The sequence below is a fragment of the Giraffa tippelskirchi genome, chromosome 7 (genome assembly GCF_054371585.1).
Source record: "Giraffa tippelskirchi isolate mGirTip1 chromosome 7, T2T-mGirTip1v1.2.pri, whole genome shotgun sequence".
NCBI classification, from domain to species: domain Eukaryota; kingdom Metazoa; phylum Chordata; class Mammalia; order Artiodactyla; family Giraffidae; genus Giraffa; species Giraffa tippelskirchi.
Genome location: NC_137281.1, coordinates 35,270,003 through 35,285,628, shown reverse-complemented (window position 1 = coordinate 35,285,628; position 15,626 = coordinate 35,270,003). Strand labels below are relative to the sequence as shown.

The 15,626-nt window shown below is 56.0% G+C and overlaps 2 protein-coding genes across 8 annotated transcripts in view; one reads left to right on the top strand and one right to left on the bottom strand.

The window, feature by feature from the left end:
• Positions 1-4,356: 4,356 nt before the first annotated feature.
• On the bottom strand, positions 4,357-10,933 carry ZNF319 (zinc finger protein 319). 5 transcript variants are annotated; one of them, XM_081511758.1, is made up of 4 exons: positions 10,183-10,933; positions 9,265-9,441; positions 6,209-8,181; positions 4,357-5,993 (listed from the first exon to the last, which is right to left on the bottom strand). In XM_081511758.1, exons 3-4 carry the CDS (start codon positions 7,946-7,948, stop codon positions 5,979-5,981), a joined length of 1,755 nt encoding a protein of 584 aa, XP_081367884.1. In that variant the 5' UTR covers positions 7,949-8,181; positions 9,265-9,441; positions 10,183-10,933; the 3' UTR covers positions 4,357-5,978. The 5 variants fall into 5 exon arrangements, 4 of the variants coding, with proteins under 4 accessions (XP_081367884.1, XP_081367885.1, XP_081367881.1 ...); XM_081511759.1 differs by lacking the exon at positions 9,265-9,441 and having other exon boundaries at positions 10,183-10,480; XM_081511755.1 differs by lacking the exon at positions 4,357-5,993 and having other exon boundaries at positions 6,102-8,181; positions 10,183-10,791.
• Positions 9,868-15,626, top strand: part of USB1 (U6 snRNA biogenesis phosphodiesterase 1) — a 16,874-nt gene continuing 11,115 nt past the window's right edge. For 2 of the 3 annotated variants that reach the window (XM_081511761.1, XM_081511760.1), the window contains exons 1-3: positions 11,205-11,381; positions 12,583-12,749; positions 15,383-15,566. In XM_081511761.1, coding sequence (XP_081367887.1) covers positions 11,284-11,381; positions 12,583-12,749; positions 15,383-15,566 — 449 coding nt within the window. In that variant the 5' untranslated portion in view covers positions 11,205-11,283. Of the gene's footprint in view, positions 11,105-11,204; positions 11,382-12,582; positions 12,750-15,382; positions 15,567-15,626 lie in introns of those variants that run through there. The other variant, XM_081511762.1, reaches the window with a different exon arrangement.

Below are 15,626 nucleotides of genomic sequence, written 5' to 3'. Positions count from 1 at the left end.
TCTCTACGCCCTCAAGTCCCCTCAGTCCCAGGGGGCTCTTTGCTCCTCATAGAGAGATTACTTTAGAAATCCTCCCTGTGGCCATTGCCTTGGGGACAAGCTTCTATGGCCTCACCTTTAGGCCTTCCTGGCCTGACCCCAAGGTACAACCCAGGCCCTGGGCCTCAACGCACTACCCCAGCCCAAACCCCATCACCAGTCTCCTCGCTGTTCCAAACACTCAGGCTCTTGCCTGCCTCCTAACCCTTGGTCAAAGCCTTCCTTCCACGTGAAATGCTTTCGCCATCTCTTCCTACCCAAATCTCATCCTTTCTTCCAGGCAGGCCTCTCCCCAGTCTTCCCTTCTCCCCAGTTCTTCCCCAAGATTATGAGGACAGGAATCATGGCCTCTGGCTCACAGTAGTCTTTCGGGAAATACTGTATTTGCTGGCCCCTCTCATCTGTCCAGTAGGATCTGGGATTAGGAAGGGGGCCTGGGGCCTCCCAGAACCAGCATAAGACCTGGATGAAATGAAACAACTCCTACAAAATAATAGTTGTGTTTATTACAGAGTAACACACAAGACACATGCTCTCACCATGGGCCTGGCAATGGGGAGGATTGGGGAAGGAGGAAGAGTCCTGGCTGAGGGAAGGTGGTGTGAGGGTCGAGGAGGACTCTTGCAGGTAGTATTTTGTACTGTATTCCAGCAGCTTTGACATTTTTGACCCTATCTTTTGATATACATGAAAACCTCAAAACTCTCTCATCCCAAGTCCTACCTTCGTGCCCAGTTGCACCAGCTCGGGGTCTGGCAAACAGCAGGTGCTCAGTGATGCTTACAGATGAACAAAGGCAGGAATGCAGACCCAGAATGGGGATGGACATGCATGCAGAGTGAAGAGGGAGATCCCATAAGCCCTGGCCCACCCCCACCCCTCCCCTCAACCTCCTTTTCAAGGCCCTGAGGAGGACTGGGCATTCCTGCCAGAATCTTTGTAGATCTACGAAAATCAATAGTGGCCAAGGCTTTTCCTAGAGGCATGACCTTCAAGGAACAAAGAATGCACCGGCTTGAGGATGGGATGCAGAGCTTATCACAGGCGAGTCTGGCCCAGGCCGGGAGGCCCTGGGCAATTCTCCAAGGTCTGAGCAGTTTGTGGTCCTCGTCTGGGGCCTGCTCTGGAGAAGGGATGAAGTTGGGGGCTGGGAGGTCAGGTGAAGGCTCTCTACAGAGCTGCCTCTGCACAAATGGGAAGATGCTGAACGGTGGCTCCAATCCCTCAAGGAGTTGAGAGCATGCCACGCCCCCTGCCCCCGCTGCTGGTGAAGAGCTCTCCTGCTCCCCTGGCCAGCCCAGGTGGCAGCACCAGTCCCAGCCATTGTTCCCAGCTTCCTGGCCAGCAAAGAGTAGGTTGGAACCAGCGCCCCGGGCTCCAGTGGCTGGAGGTGGAGGCCTGTGAGGATCAGAGCCTAGGACAGTCCTGCCCCACTGCCTATCCCCCACCTGGCCCACCTGGCCCGCCTCCACAATTCCAGGCCTCTCTCATCACAAACTGTCTGGCTTTGGGAAGCCTCTGGACTTCTCAAGGGTCAACACAAAGCATATCCTCGGGTCTGCCCAGCCCGTCTCATGGAGATGGTATGACGCTCCAACCAACTGGTAGATAGGAAAGTGACGGGGGGTGGGAGGGGTGGGGGGACGGGGGAGGGTAAAGAGAAACCCTGACACTCGGATGGGAGAGCAGGGTTGGCTCCCTTCTGCCTCGGACCTCCCAGTCCTCTGCTTTCCTGAGTGACTGCTACATGTCCAACTCTCCACATGGGTCATTTCACAGGACCCTCATCCTAAGCCCAGAAGAGAGCATTACTGGCTCCATTTCACAGATGAGGAAAATAAGGCCCAGAAAGATTCAAAAACCTTCCCAAAGCTTTGGTGCTTATGAGCGGCAGAGGCAGGACTCCAGCCAGGCCTGACTGTGGTGCTCTTAACCATGAGAGCACAGCAGGGCCACCATGGTTCATGGGCACAGGCTCCTACTTCTGGACAGCAGGGTCCTCTCCCACTGCCCCACTGTGGGGCTGAGCACAGAACCGGCCACACAAAGTCAGCAAGAGGTGAGCGCCCTGGGAAAGTTGTCTCTGGTGATCCAGCCTGCCCTGGCAGTGACTTTGAGGACCCAAGAGAATGTACGCCCACCCAAGCCATGCAGGGAGAATTATTAACTGAAAATGTGAAATTTATGTTAGTGTTTCTCTTTTTTTTTGGCTGAGCCTCGAAGCATGCAGGATCCGCAACCAGAGATCAAACCCACGACCCCTGCAGCCAATGGAAGCACAGCATCGTAACTACTGGACTGCCAGGGAAGTTCCTATGTTAGCCTCTCTCTCTCAGTCCTCTGGCTCTCATCCAGATGTCACCCCTTACCCCAAGGGATCATCCTCTCCCTATGCTGTCAGTGGTTGGGGCAAAGAGAATGATAAGCCAGAGACTAGAGAAGATAGTGCCTGGGACTTCCCGGTGGTCCAGTGGCTAAGACTCTGCACTCCCAGTGCAGGGGGTCTGGGGTTCAATCCCTGGCTGGGGAACTACATGCCACAAGCCACAACTAAGATCCAGCAAAGTCAAATAAAACACATAAATATATTTTTTAAGAAAGAAGACAGTGCTAGTTTGTACCCCTAGCCATAATGTTGGACGTTCGCCCATGAAAATTCCATGCTCTAAGGATGGAGTTATGGAACACAGGAAACTGTGGGGTTCCTGGGTAGGTAGGTGGGAGAGGTTATCTGTGTGTGTGGTCAAGTACAGTGAAAGGCAGCTGCTTAAGCCTGTTTATGCTGTTTCTGTCACTTACAACCAAGAGACCAGAATGAGGCAGGTGGGGAGCAGACTGGAGGCCTGGAGAGGCAGGAAGGGGAAAGAAGGCCACAGGTTGATCCCGTCACCTTCCCAGATTCAGGTCTCTTAGGAGCCTCAGAGATCAGAGTCAACATCTCTGCTTCAGATGGAACTGAGGCCCCGAGAGGAGCAAAGCCTGCCTGGGACCACCTGCTATCAGAGGTCTAAGACCTGAACCTCCAGGCCAGGGCTCCGTTTACTGCCCTGGTTTTGGCCTAGGCTGGATCCCAGAAGCTGAGGGCCAGGTGGGAGCCCCACTTCTTTGTGAGAGATGGAGTGGGAAAAGAAGAAAGAAAACGTCATTGCAGCCTCTATGTGAGATCTGCCAGGGCTCCTGCCCCTGGCACACGCAGACCACCACCTGTCCAGGAAGGGCAACCTGAAGCTATAAGCACCAACACATGCCAGTGCTTTCTAGGAGTTTCTGCAAGGTGGGTGGGCTTTGCCTAAGGTCACTCAGCTAGAAAGCTAGAAAGGAAGCCAAGATTCGAGCCTGGCAGAGGCACAAGGGGCCCTGAGCATCATTGCTGAGAGGCAGACACGTACAGGAAGGAACCACCCAACTTCTCAAGGGCAGGTCCCAATGGCCACACACGGAGAGAATAAGAGAAGCATGGTGTCTGGTCACACCTGGGGTCCTCCAGCCTCTCCACTAAGCCTTCTACAGCATTTTGAGTCCCATGCAGCGGGGGCAGCTTCTGGTCCTCTTTCTACCCTCACCTCCACCCCACCTTCAGGGCAGGGGTCCCTGCTGACCACCCTCCACTGGCTCTCAGACCCCAGGCAGAGGTAGTTGCTTCTCCCTTCCTCTCCCCACCTCTACCCTTGCCTGTGAGAAGCAGAAGGAGCCCGAGTTGCAGTTGGCTCCCTGGGGGACAGGGATGGGGGCAGAAGAGGGGTTCAGGTAGGTTGAGGAGGTGGCTGGGTTGGACATGTGAACAGATCACCCTGTGACAGGGTGAATGGAAATGAGGCCAGAATGGGCCATCCTTGGGGGCGGGGCCTACAGGCTGCTCCAGGAAGGCCCTGGTTTTCCACTGGAGCCAAGCAAGCTCTGCTGCTTACCAGGCCCAGGCCCCAGCTTCTGACCACCCGTGAGCTTCTGGTCCCTCAGTCCAGCTCCCTCTACAGAGGCTGTGGTAAAATCCCAAAGAGGTCAAGAGGGTGCAGCCTGAGGGTTGCAAGCGTCCTGTGTTGGCACCATCAGCATCGTCACAGCTTCCCCGCTGGGGAAGCTCCATATGCAACCCCACTTAACTCTCACAAGAACCAAACGAGGCAAGGGTTAACCTCCCTATTTTATAGACGAGGCAACTGATGGCTTGCCCAAAGTCACATGACCAGAGTGTTCCAGACTCAGGACTGGAACTCAGCCTTAGATCCCAGTCCCCAACCTGGCCCCCCTAGCCTGCACACCACTTCCTCTCCACGGCCCAACATCCCTCTGTGGACGAATGACCAGAAGAAGCTGTGCTTTGGTCTGTGAAGGTCAATGTCTTTACTTCTAAAGCATACATTGGACTCACTATATATTAACATCAAAAGGGGCTATCTAAAATGGAGTCGTTCTTTTTAAAAACTCAAATCCTCACATTTTTAGATAAGGTCCAAAATGACATGAAATTAAACTATACAATGTTATGAACAGTATAACAACTGCTTTTAGAAAGCAAAATGAAAAAAAAAAAAGAAAATGAGCACTTGGGACTGTTGTCAGCCTGGGTTCCATGTCTTTTGAGGCATTGTGACTAAAGCCAGCACCGAGGGGAAGGACTGCCCCTCTCTGCGGGCACAGGAAGGGAATCCAATCAGAGGAGGTGGACGTGGGCTTTTCAGACTTCTGAAGGTGACAGCGGGACAAGGCAGGTCTCCCTGCTCCTCTGGGATTTGGGGGTGGGCACTGATTAAAGTCTCCTTTTAAGACCCACAACCTGGGAGGGAGTTAGGGAGAGGGCAGGGGCAGAGCTGGGTTCAGAAGAATCATTTTGACAGTAAATGTCTTCCGGCCTTCTTGAGAAGAGCCCCAGCCATCAAGTGGTAACAGCTGACTCCATCCACCTGCTGGTTTCCTTAACAACCTTCTTCCCCTGCCCACTCCCTATCCGGGACACCCAAGGCTCCATGAGCCCTATGGGTAGCCGGAGACCTAGGGGTACCCTAAAAGGACCTGAGGGAGAACACTCTGGTATTGGAAATAGCTGGATGTTGTCCAGAGCATCTTGGCAGCACAAGACCCCTGGAGTACAGGCCAGCAGCCAGACCGAATAGGGGAGGGGACCCAGGGGCTGGGAGGGCACTGTGGAGTCAGAGGCATTCCCACGGTCCTATCAGCTCCCCTACCCCGGGTACCCAGGCATGGTCTTGGCCCTGAGGCAGGGCTGGGGTGAGCTGATTAGGGCCACGCCCTTGAGGCTTTGGTTCACACGATTTGATTCGAGTGAGGGAGTGACACTTCTTCCCATCCACTAGGAAGAGGAAGGGCTTGGCCCTTCTTTCTCCTGGGCACCAGGGGGTTTAACAATCCCCTTGTTTCCCATCAGCAGTTCTGTCTGGCTGAGGGCACAATTCCCCACCTGCGCTTAGAACTCTGCCGCAAAGGTGGGAGGGGTGCTTCCAAAACGCTGGGATGAGCCCTCGGTGCAAAGGCTGCCTTTCCTCCCTTCCCCGGGGACAGCACTGTCCCCGGCTGAGCATGTCACGGAAGAACTGTGCCTCCTCCCTTCTGGCTGGGCCAATCGCTCTCCAAGCAGACCTGGCTCACAGGTGTGCAGCACTCCTGTGTGTCTCGCCTGTCAGAACCCTGGAGGGTGCGTTGCCCCTGGCTGAAGTTGACAGAGGGGCCTGGGGCTCACAGGTTGCCCTCCTGGCCCCAGGACTCCCTCCTGGAGTTAGCCTTCCCCCTCAAACAGCAACCTGAAGGGGGCCACCCTGCGCCCTGGCCCTCCCATGACCCTCCTCTTTCCTAACCTATCTGCTTTCTCTAGTGAGGCTGAAAGGTTTGGGAAGGTTGGGCTAGCACCACCCCCTCCTTGGGGTGGAGAGAGGCCAGTTCGACTTCCAGCCTGGTTCCACTGAGAAAAGGGAGGCTGAGGTCTCTCAAGAGAGCGAATCCTGTAAGGGGAAAGAGGTTTGCGGGGTCAAGACCAGCCACGGCCATCTGCCCCCCACCCCCACCTCCTCCAGGCCGGTACCAGGGGTGCCAGGCACCCACACCCTTCAACTGCCCGGGTGCCCTTTCATCCTCACGCCCAGGGCCAGGTCCGGGGACGGGCGCGAGGAGGCCGGGCAGGGGCCGCATCGGGGACTCAGGGCAGGCAGGCGGCTACCTGGTAGGCGCCCTCGGCTGCGGCGGCCGCGGCGCTGTGCTGCGCGCTGTGCTCCTGCAGCAGGGCCACGTCCAGGAAGCGCTCGCCGCACCACACGCACTTGAACTGCTGCTCGCGGGCGTGCACGCCCTGGTGCTTGTTGAGGTGCTCGCGCTGCTTGAAGGCCTTGTCGCAGTTGGGGCACTTGTAGGGCTTCTCGCCCGTGTGCACCCTCCGGTGCCGCTGCAGGTCGGAGGCGTACTTGAAGCGCTTGTCGCAGTCCGGGCACTTGAGCGGCTTCTCGCGGGCCGGGTCGCAGCGGTGCTGCACGAACTCGGAGGACGAGAAGAAGCGGCGCTCGCACAGGGTGCAGCGCAGGGGCTTCTCGGCCGCCGAGCAGTGAGCCAGCTGGTGCTTCTGCAGGGCCGAGGCCCGCTTGTAGGCCTTGTGGCACACCGGGCACTTGAAGGGCCGCTCGGCCGCGCCCGGCAGGCACTTGTGCCGCAGCAGCTCGGCCGACTGGTCGAAGCCCTTCTGGCACACGGGGCACTTGAAGAGGGTCTCGAGGGTGTGCACGTGCTGGTGGTAGAGCAGGTGGCTGGGCTGCCCGAAGCCCTTCTCACACAGGCCGCACTTGAAGGGCTCCTCGGCCTTGTGCGTGCGCCGGTGCCGCATGAGCGCGTACTGTTGCTTGAAGCCCATGGGGCACAGGTCACACTTGAAGGGCCGCTCGGCACTGTGCGTGCGCTCATGCTGCCGCAGGTCCGACGGCCGCTTGAAGGCCTTCTGGCACTCGCCGCAGCGGAAGGGCCGCTCCCCGCTCGGCGTGCATGGGTGCTGCAGCAGCTCCGACGACTCCTTGAAGTGCAGCTCACACACGTTGCAGCGGAACAGGTGGTGCTCGCCCGAATGCGCGTACATGTGGCGCACCAGGTGCGAGCGGTGCTTGAAGGTCTTCTCGCACACCGCGCACTTGTACGGCCGCTCCGAGCTGTGAGTGCGCTTGTGGTGCACCAGGTGGGACGACTGGCTGAAGCTCTTGTCGCACAGCGTGCACTTGTAGGGCTTCTCGCCCGTGTGGATGCGCTCGTGCCGCGAGAGCTCCGACAGGTGCTTGAAGGGCTTCTGGCAGATGGGGCAGCTGTAGGGCTTGTCGGCCGACTCCGCCGGGGCCACGGCAGGCGGAGGCGGGGGTGCCGGGGGCAGGGAGGGGGCGGCGGTGGCCTCGGGCTCGGCCGCCTCGGCGGGCTTGTAGGTCTTCTCGCAGATGGAACATTTCACAAGGCCCCCGGTGCCGCTGTGGGCGCTGTGGTGCTGCGCCAGCGACGTGAGCAGCGAGAAGCCCATCTTGCAAACGCCGCAGACGAAAGGTTTCTGCTCGGCCTGCACGCACTGGTGCTCCAGCAGGTCGGTAGCCTGATGGAAGATTTTAAGACACTGCGTGCACTGGAACGAGCGGTCATGGCCCGCCAGGCACTGGTGCTCATGTGGGCTGGACAGGTGCGCCAGGTCGTGACCGCACACGCCACACTTGGGGCCCGGCTCCCCCGCGGCCTGCAGGGGCACGTGCTGCGGGGGCTGCAGGCCCGGCTCAGGCTGCAGGAGGATGCCATAGACCGCGCAGCCCAGGGGGTTCTCAGCTGTGCCTGGGGGCAGCGTGTGCTCCGCCAGGGCCGGCGGGGGTTCAGCATGGTGCTGTGGCTGTGGGGGCTGAGGCTGTTGCGGCTGCGTCTGCGGGGGCTGCTGCCAGCTCTCCGACATGCTTGGGAAGATGAAACAGGGTTTGGAGAGTAATGGCTTCAGTTTCCCTGCTTAAGGTGACCCACACCAGAGAGAGAAGCTGCCCAGGATCAGGGATGGGCGAGGACCTCGGACAAGGCACGGAGCGGGACTGGTCAGGTGGTCCAAGTCATTCACCAAGACAGACTACAAGGCTGTGCCTACAGGACGGGGGGGGGGTCTTCGGGCAAGGTGCCAGGAGTGGCAGAGAGGCTCTGTAGAGAAGAAAGAAATTGTGAGCTTGAGGCAGGGACACACAGCTGTTCCCGGGGCCTCTCCCTGATCTGCCTGCACTGGCCACATTGACATAAAACACATTAGGGAAGTGAAGGGGGCTCTGGGCTGGGAGATCTTCACTTGCTGGCAGCACAACTCCTCCAGTAAAGGGGATGATGGCTGTCTCCAGGCCCACCCATCCTCAGTTCCCCATCCCTTGGCCAGGCATCCCAGTCTCCCAGCTTAATGCCAACCCGCTTCCATTAGCTGTCTCACAAGTGACAGTCTGGGGTGATCTGCCCACAATACAAAGAACTCACAAGTTCTGTTCATGCTCCCAGGAAAGAAGGAGGGAAAGACTGACCGGGGAGGGCCTTGGTGCACAAAACAAGAATTTTAATAACATAACTTTTTTTTTATGGTGTGCAAAACACTTCTTATTTGGAAGCCTAATACAGAAGATAGATAAGAGCAGAGAGGCTCTGGTTGAGGCCTCCCTGTAGACCTGTCGCTGCCCTGAATTTCAACCCAGGACACAACTGCTCATAAGAACGGACTGTAGATCTAAAGGGCCAGATCTCCCAGATCTGAGGGCCCCTCAGTCAATCAATATTTAAAACACCTGCATGGAATGGAGGTCCATCTCAGAAAACTTCTCCTGTGAGGGGCTGGCCCATACCTCTCTCAATTGTCCCCAGGTCCTCCCTCCTGACTGTGTGCATGTTCTCTCTTCACACAATAAGGGGGATGGTTTTGCAGGGGCCTGAGCCAATGCCTAATGAGGATGAGACCCACAGACCCACACAGCCTTGATGGCTACTCGGCAGAAGTTCCCCAGGCTAGTCATCTCCAAGAGCACCAAAAAAAAAAAAAAAAGCCTTAAATCTTCTTAATCTGATAGTGTTAAGGCCTGCAGGAAATGTAAGCAATTTTGAGTTTGCCTCTGCAATGTGGGATGTAGCATGCTAACCATCCCTGTCACCTTTCCGGAGACAACCCTGTTCCCTTGCTCCAAGTCTGTAACACTTTGGATAATCCATGGAAGGTAAAGACCACCCAGCCCAGGCAAATCTCTAACTCACCACTTTGTGGCAGCATAAGGTAATGACAGCGAGAGGGAGGAACTTTTAGAATCAGATGCAACCCGCTTTCAGGTTCCCAGCTCCTCTGCTTCTAACATTGAAAAGTTTCTAAGTTTTCTCCCGATGAAAAGAGAAGGAAGGGGATGCCTTCACAAGCTGGCCTGGCCTCTAACTGTTCTGTCAAAGAAACATAAGAGTCAGGCTAAAAACTGTCAGCCTCAGCATCTTTCCGGGAAGGGAAGAAGTGAAGAAGCCGCTGCTCTGAGTGGAGGCAGCAGGTTGCATGAGCCAGCAGGTACCGAAGCCTCCCCAGGAAAGAGGGAAGCACGACTACTCTGAGCCAGGTCTAGGTCAGGCTGCGCCAACCCAACTGTTTGTTTTTTTTCCCCCCCTGGCATGAATGGCTGCCAGACCCAGGGTCCCCAGCCCCGGTCCCCCAGGTCTGCTGCCCATTCCGATCCCCCCTCCAGGAAGGTGCGGTCAGGAGGCCTCTCTGATCACCCAGCAAAGAGGATGAAAGACTAGGGTTAGGGAGGCAAGGGGAGGCCCCCACCTGCGCCCCACCCCAGCCCTTCCTCTTGCTTGGGAAACCGAATGAAAGCCGATCACCTCCCCGCCGGCACTGCCCGCCAGCCCAGCTGGGCTGCCTCCTGTCAGCCCTCGCCGGGAAATGGCCAGGACGCTGCGGCCCCGGCGCTGGACCCGCGGGCGAGTGGGCCGGAGAAAGGCCCCAGGGCTGCAGGCCGGGCCCGGGAGGTAGCTGCGTGTCGAGGTCGGCCTGGGCCGCCCAAGAGCTCAGGAGGCCGCCGGGTCGGGCCGGAGGTGGGGTTGGGGGGGGACTGCCGGGCCGGCTGGGGAAGGGGTGCGGCGGGCGCGGGAGTGGCCCCCAGACGCGGCCCCGGGCGCCCCGCCGCTCACCTGCTCCGGGCCGCCCGCGGGGTCAGGCGCGGGGCGAGTGGCGACTGGCTGCTCTCTCAGCCGCCCCTTTATTCCGACTCCATCCGCGGCAGCGCGGCCTACGCGCGCTGCCAATCCCCGGCCTCGCGTAGCGGCGGCTGCCGGCCCGGGGGCGGGGAACGGGCTAGCGGCGGCCGGAACCGAGGAAGCGACGTGCGCGGCCAGGATAGCGGGGCCGGGGCGGAGGAGCGCTGGGAGGGCGGGCGGACGGAACGATGGCCTTGCAGAGACCGGCGGACAGGCGGGCGGCGCGGGGGCCAGGGAGGCGGGGCCGGGGGAGGAGCGGCAGCCCGGGCGGCGGCGGCTGCAGGAGGAGCGGGCAGCACGGAGCGAGGCCGCCCCCTGCCGGGGACCCCGCGGCCGGGCCGGGTCGGACAGCCGGACGCGCTGGGTGGCTCTCCGGTCGCTCGGCCGGCACGTCGCAGCTGACCCAGGAAGGGCGCTCTGCTTCCGACCACCCTACTCGGCCTTACGGGAGCGAGCTCCCAGGGCCCGGCCCACGGCCCGACCCCTGAACCAGAGAGGAGAGCCCTCCTAGACCCTCTGATCTTCTGGAACGGACCCGCCTCTGACTGTTCAGCTCGCTCTTAGGGGAGGGGGCCCCTCGGAGCTCGGACTTTGGGCGGGGCTTGAGGAAGGGGCCCCGGGACCTCTGACCCCCGTCCGGACGGCTAGAGCAAGGATCTCCGCTGGGTCTAGTGCTCTGACCTCTGACCCAGGGACCATCGGCTGCCGGGAGGTCCCGAGCTGCTGCAGACTGAGCAGCGGACAGAGAGGTCAGGACCCAGAGCGATCTCTGAAATGGGCACACGGAGGATGGCCGTGCCAGGAGGCTCCAAGGGAGCAGTCAAAGCAAGGCGAGCGGGCCTGCAGCGTGGTCTGGGTGGGTACAATCTTTGCTCCTGTCCTGCCGGGCCCCGCCCCCGCACCCCGCCCCGAGGCGGTGCTAATTTGTGCCCCGCCCCCGGGAGAGCACTTCCGGCACAGAGGAATTCCGGGTGCGGTGAGATTGCTTGCCGACCCTCTGTGCGGTCGTGAAGGTGGGGCGGGGCGGGGTGCCTCATGAGTGCGGCGCCCCTCGTGGGCTACAGCAGCAGCGGCTCCGAGGATGAGGCCGAGACCGGGGCCCGGGTTCGGCCAGGAGCTGAAGGCCGCAGTCGGTGAGGAGCGAGGAAGTCTTTCTGGGAAAGGGTGATTGAGGAGGGTCCGGGAAAGGGACACGGGGTGGGGCGGGGGTGGAGGAGGATCCAGACAGAGCCCCGATGTGCCCGCACCTGGCTGGGTCAAGGTTAGGTGGCAGGAAACGGGGTGGGTTTGGGTCCAGCCTCGGGCGCCGGCCCACTCTGTCTCCTGGTACGCACCACTCTACCACCCTAGGTCTGTTTCCTCATTTGGAAAGTGTTTTCTTTAATCTAATAAATATTCAAGGAGTACTCTGCATCAGGCTGGGAACTGGGGACTCAGCAGTGAGCAAAGTAGGAAGTTTCCTACTTTGTGGAGGAGCTTCGGTTCTTAATTGCCAGGCCTGGTACCTGCTGAGTGCTTTTCAAGCAGCACTTCGGTTCATCTCACTTTATAGATGAGGAAACGGAGGTCCACAAAGAGCATATGACTTGCCTAAGACCACAGAGCTAGGGAGTGTCACTCTGGTTCAGGCCTGTGCAGTTAGGCCTCCACATATTGCCACCTGCTCCTTTGTTTCCCATGGGGACCACGTTCCTTTGAAAGTCTGCTTCCAGGAGTTGTTCACTCAGTTGTATCCAGTGCTTTGCAACCCATGGACTGCAGCACTCCAGGCTTCCCTGTCCTTCACCCTCTCCCCAAGCTTGCTCAAACTCATGTCCATTGAGTCGGTGATGCCATCCAACCAATTCATCCTCTGTCATCCCCTTCACCTCCCACCCTCAATCTTTCCCAGCATCAGGGTCTTTTCCAATGAATCAGCTCTTCACATCAGGTGGCCGTAGTGTTGGAACTTTAGCTTCAGCATTAGTCCTTCCAATGAATATTCAGGGTTGATTTCCTTTAGGATTGATGGTTTGATCTCCTTGCAATCCAGGGGACTTTCAAGAGTCTTCTCCACCACAGTTTGAAAGCATCAATTCTTCGGCACTCAGCCTTCTTTAACATCCAACTCTCACATCTGTACATGACTACTGGAAAAACCATAACTTTGTTGGGAGACACCAATGAAAGGGTGTTGGGGAAAGAGCTTTGTGGTTATCTAGAAGCTGCGTATGGCACCTGGTGAGAAATAGACATGCAGAGTCACCCTGTACGAAGGGTTACAACTTTCCTATATGTACAGACATAGAGAATGTAGGAAGCTAACTGGGCTTATTTTCTTCTTTCCTCTTGCAGGGGCCAGAGCCCCCTTCCCAGCCAGAGGTTGCCAGTACCCGACAGTGTGCTGCACATGTTCCCCAGCACTGAGGAGGGGCCTATGGATGATAGTGCAAAACATGGGGGCCGGGTGCGCACATTTCCCCACGAGCGTGGAAACTGGGCCACCCACGTCTACGTACCTTGTGAGTAATGCCTGAGAGACACGTGGCTGACACCGATAAGGTGCCTCTTATGGGAAGAAGCTGGCCCCAACCAGGAGAAAGCCAGAAACCTCAACCTCTGACACTGGTAGTGAGAAAGATCAATTCAACAGAGAGAGGACAAGTTTCAAGAACTAGGGAATTTTTCTATTACACTTGATTTTAGTTTTGAATTCATTGCCTGAAATATTTTTTTTATTAACCCTGTGTATACTGTTCTCCCTGCTCGTGGGGATGTGACCAAGGGAGGGTCTAGGGCAGAGTGTCAAGGCCATCGCAGAGTGTAACTGTAGCTGGTACTTTGTTTCTAAGAGGGCTATAGGTGTGCTGGCTTCAAGTCCTACCCCACCCTAGCCCTAATGAGTGAGTGGCAGGCAGAAAAAGCCCAGGCTTCAGAGTCTGACCTCACTCCATTACCCACTACTCTGGGTGTCTCTTAGTTAAGTTGCTGGACTTCTCAGAGCCCTAGTTTCCTCATCTCTAAAATGGGGACAGTGGTAATATCTATATGGGGACAGTAAAATACCTCTAGGACTTCTATGAAGATTAAATGAGATAATCTACTTTGTGTTAGATCAGGTAAATTCTTAGAACCTCCATTTCCCCATCCACAGAATGGGAATGATTCTCTATACTCCCTATTCCACAGGAAATGAAGTGAAGTGAAGTGAAGTTGTTCAGCCACGTCCTTTGCGACCCTGTGGACTGTAGCCTACCAGGCTCCTCCGTCCATGGGATTTTCCAAGCAAGAGTACTGGATGGGTTGCCATTTCCTTCAGCAGGGGATCTTCCCGACCCAGGGATCAAACCCAGGTCTCCCGCGTTGTAGGCAGACGCTTTACCATCTGAGCCACTAGGGAAGTCCTAAACTGAAAGTTACTCAGTTGTGGCACTTTCGTTCCACAGGGCATTTGGGCAAATTGAGTAACTCATCAGATGTGAGCAGATTATTAACCTTGGAGCTCTATTCATATATTTGGTTTAAAAAAAAGATCTGTGAACATACAGCGGTGTCCTTCTTGTGTTCTTTGTCTTTATAAACAATTAGGAACATTCTGCATGTCTGTCAGGAAGATTCTAGATGTCTAATAAATGTCTGATTAAAGAAATGCACTTTTTCTAATCTAAAGACAGCTTACTGTGGAGCTGTAGTCATGAGCTTGCCTTCTGTAATGAGAGGAAGGCTGTCCAACATGTAGTATTATATGGAGAAAGTTTGGGGAAGAAATGGCATGCCCTCATCTTTTTGAACAAATAAAATATATACATTGGCACAGCACTGAGAAAAGCTGGGGAAATAAGCATCATGTTTGACAGTCTTTGTGTCTAGAGTAGTGGTCTTGAAAATGGGATATGTGCCCTGAGGGAGAGATCAAGATGACCTCTTGGAAAGAAAAGCATTAAGACTTTTTAATGTATTTCTCTTTATCTCATCTTTTTAAGTTTCTGTTCTTCAGAATGTACATTTTATAACATAATTTTGCAGTGGAGCGCATGTTTGTAATTTATGAATAAATGCACATTGACTGTAGGTATGTGTGCAAGTTTGTTTGACTAATGGCCTGTGGGATCACAGTAGTTTGGAGACCCCTGCTTTAGATGGAGGACTTCGAGGACCCCTACTTTCTCTGTCACATATTTCTCTTTTTACTCAAATTCTTTTCAAAGAGCACATGTATATATATATGTATCAGTTCAGTTCAGTTGCTCAGTTCAGTTACTCTTTGCAACCCCATGGACTGCAGAACGCCGTCCCTGTCCATTGCCAACTCCCAGAGTTTACTCATGTCCATTGAGTCAGTGATGCCATCCAACCATCTCATCCTCTGTCGTCCACTTCTCCTCCTGCCTTCAATCCTTCCCAGCATCAGGGTCTTTTCAAATGAGTCAGTTCTTTGCATCAGATGGCCTAAGTATTGGAGTTTCAGCTTCAGCATCAGTCCTTCCAATGAATATTCAGGTCTGATTTCCTTTAGGATGGACTGGTTGGATCTCCTTGCAGCCCAAGGGACTCTCAAGAGTCTTCTCCAACACCACAGTTCAAAAGCATCAATTCTTCGGTGCTTAGCTTTCTTTATAGTCCAACTCTCACATCCATACATGACTACTGGAAAAACCATAGCTTTGACTAGACGGACCTTTGTTGGCAAAGTAATGTCTCTGCCTTTTAATATGCTGTCTAGGTTGGTCATAACTTTTCTTCCAAGGAGCAAGCTATATGTATATTCTATAACCATAAATACATATTAAAATATGATTAGAATACATAGACATTGGCTGGGCTTCCCAGGTGGCTCAATGATAAAGAATCCACCTGCCAGTGCAGGAGATGCAGGTTGGATCCCTGGGTCGGGAAGATCCCCTGGAGAAGGAAATGGCAACCCACTCCAGTAGTCTTGCCTGGAAAATTCCATGGACAGAGGAGCCTGGCAGACTACAGTCCATGGGGTCGAAAAGAGTTGGACATGACTTAGCAACTAAACAGCAAGATGTAGACTGCTCTCAAAGTAACTTTCTCCTTAAACCTAGAGTAACAAAAGCCTTTCTCTGCTCCTGGCCATCATGTGGCCATGCTGCTAAGAGAATGGCCCACCCTCTCCACTCTTCCCCTCCAGATGAAGCCGGGGAGGAGTTCCTGGACCTGCTTGATGCACTGCTGTGCCACGCGCAGACATACGTCCCCCGGCTGGTGAGGATGGAAGCCTTCCACCTCAGCCTGTCCCAGAGCGTGGTTCTGCGCCACCACTGGATCCTCCCCTTTGTGCAGGCTCTGAAAGACCGCGTGGCCTCCTTCCAGAGGTGAGTGTCCCATGCTTCTGTCTGCCTCTCCTCTCCCTCCCCTCCAGGGCTCCTCTTCCC

Coding starts and splice junctions, on each gene's coding strand:
- ZNF319 (XM_081511755.1), bottom strand. CDS start 7,948: ATGTCGGAGAGCTGGCAGCAGCCCCCGCAGACGCAGCCGCAACAGCCT.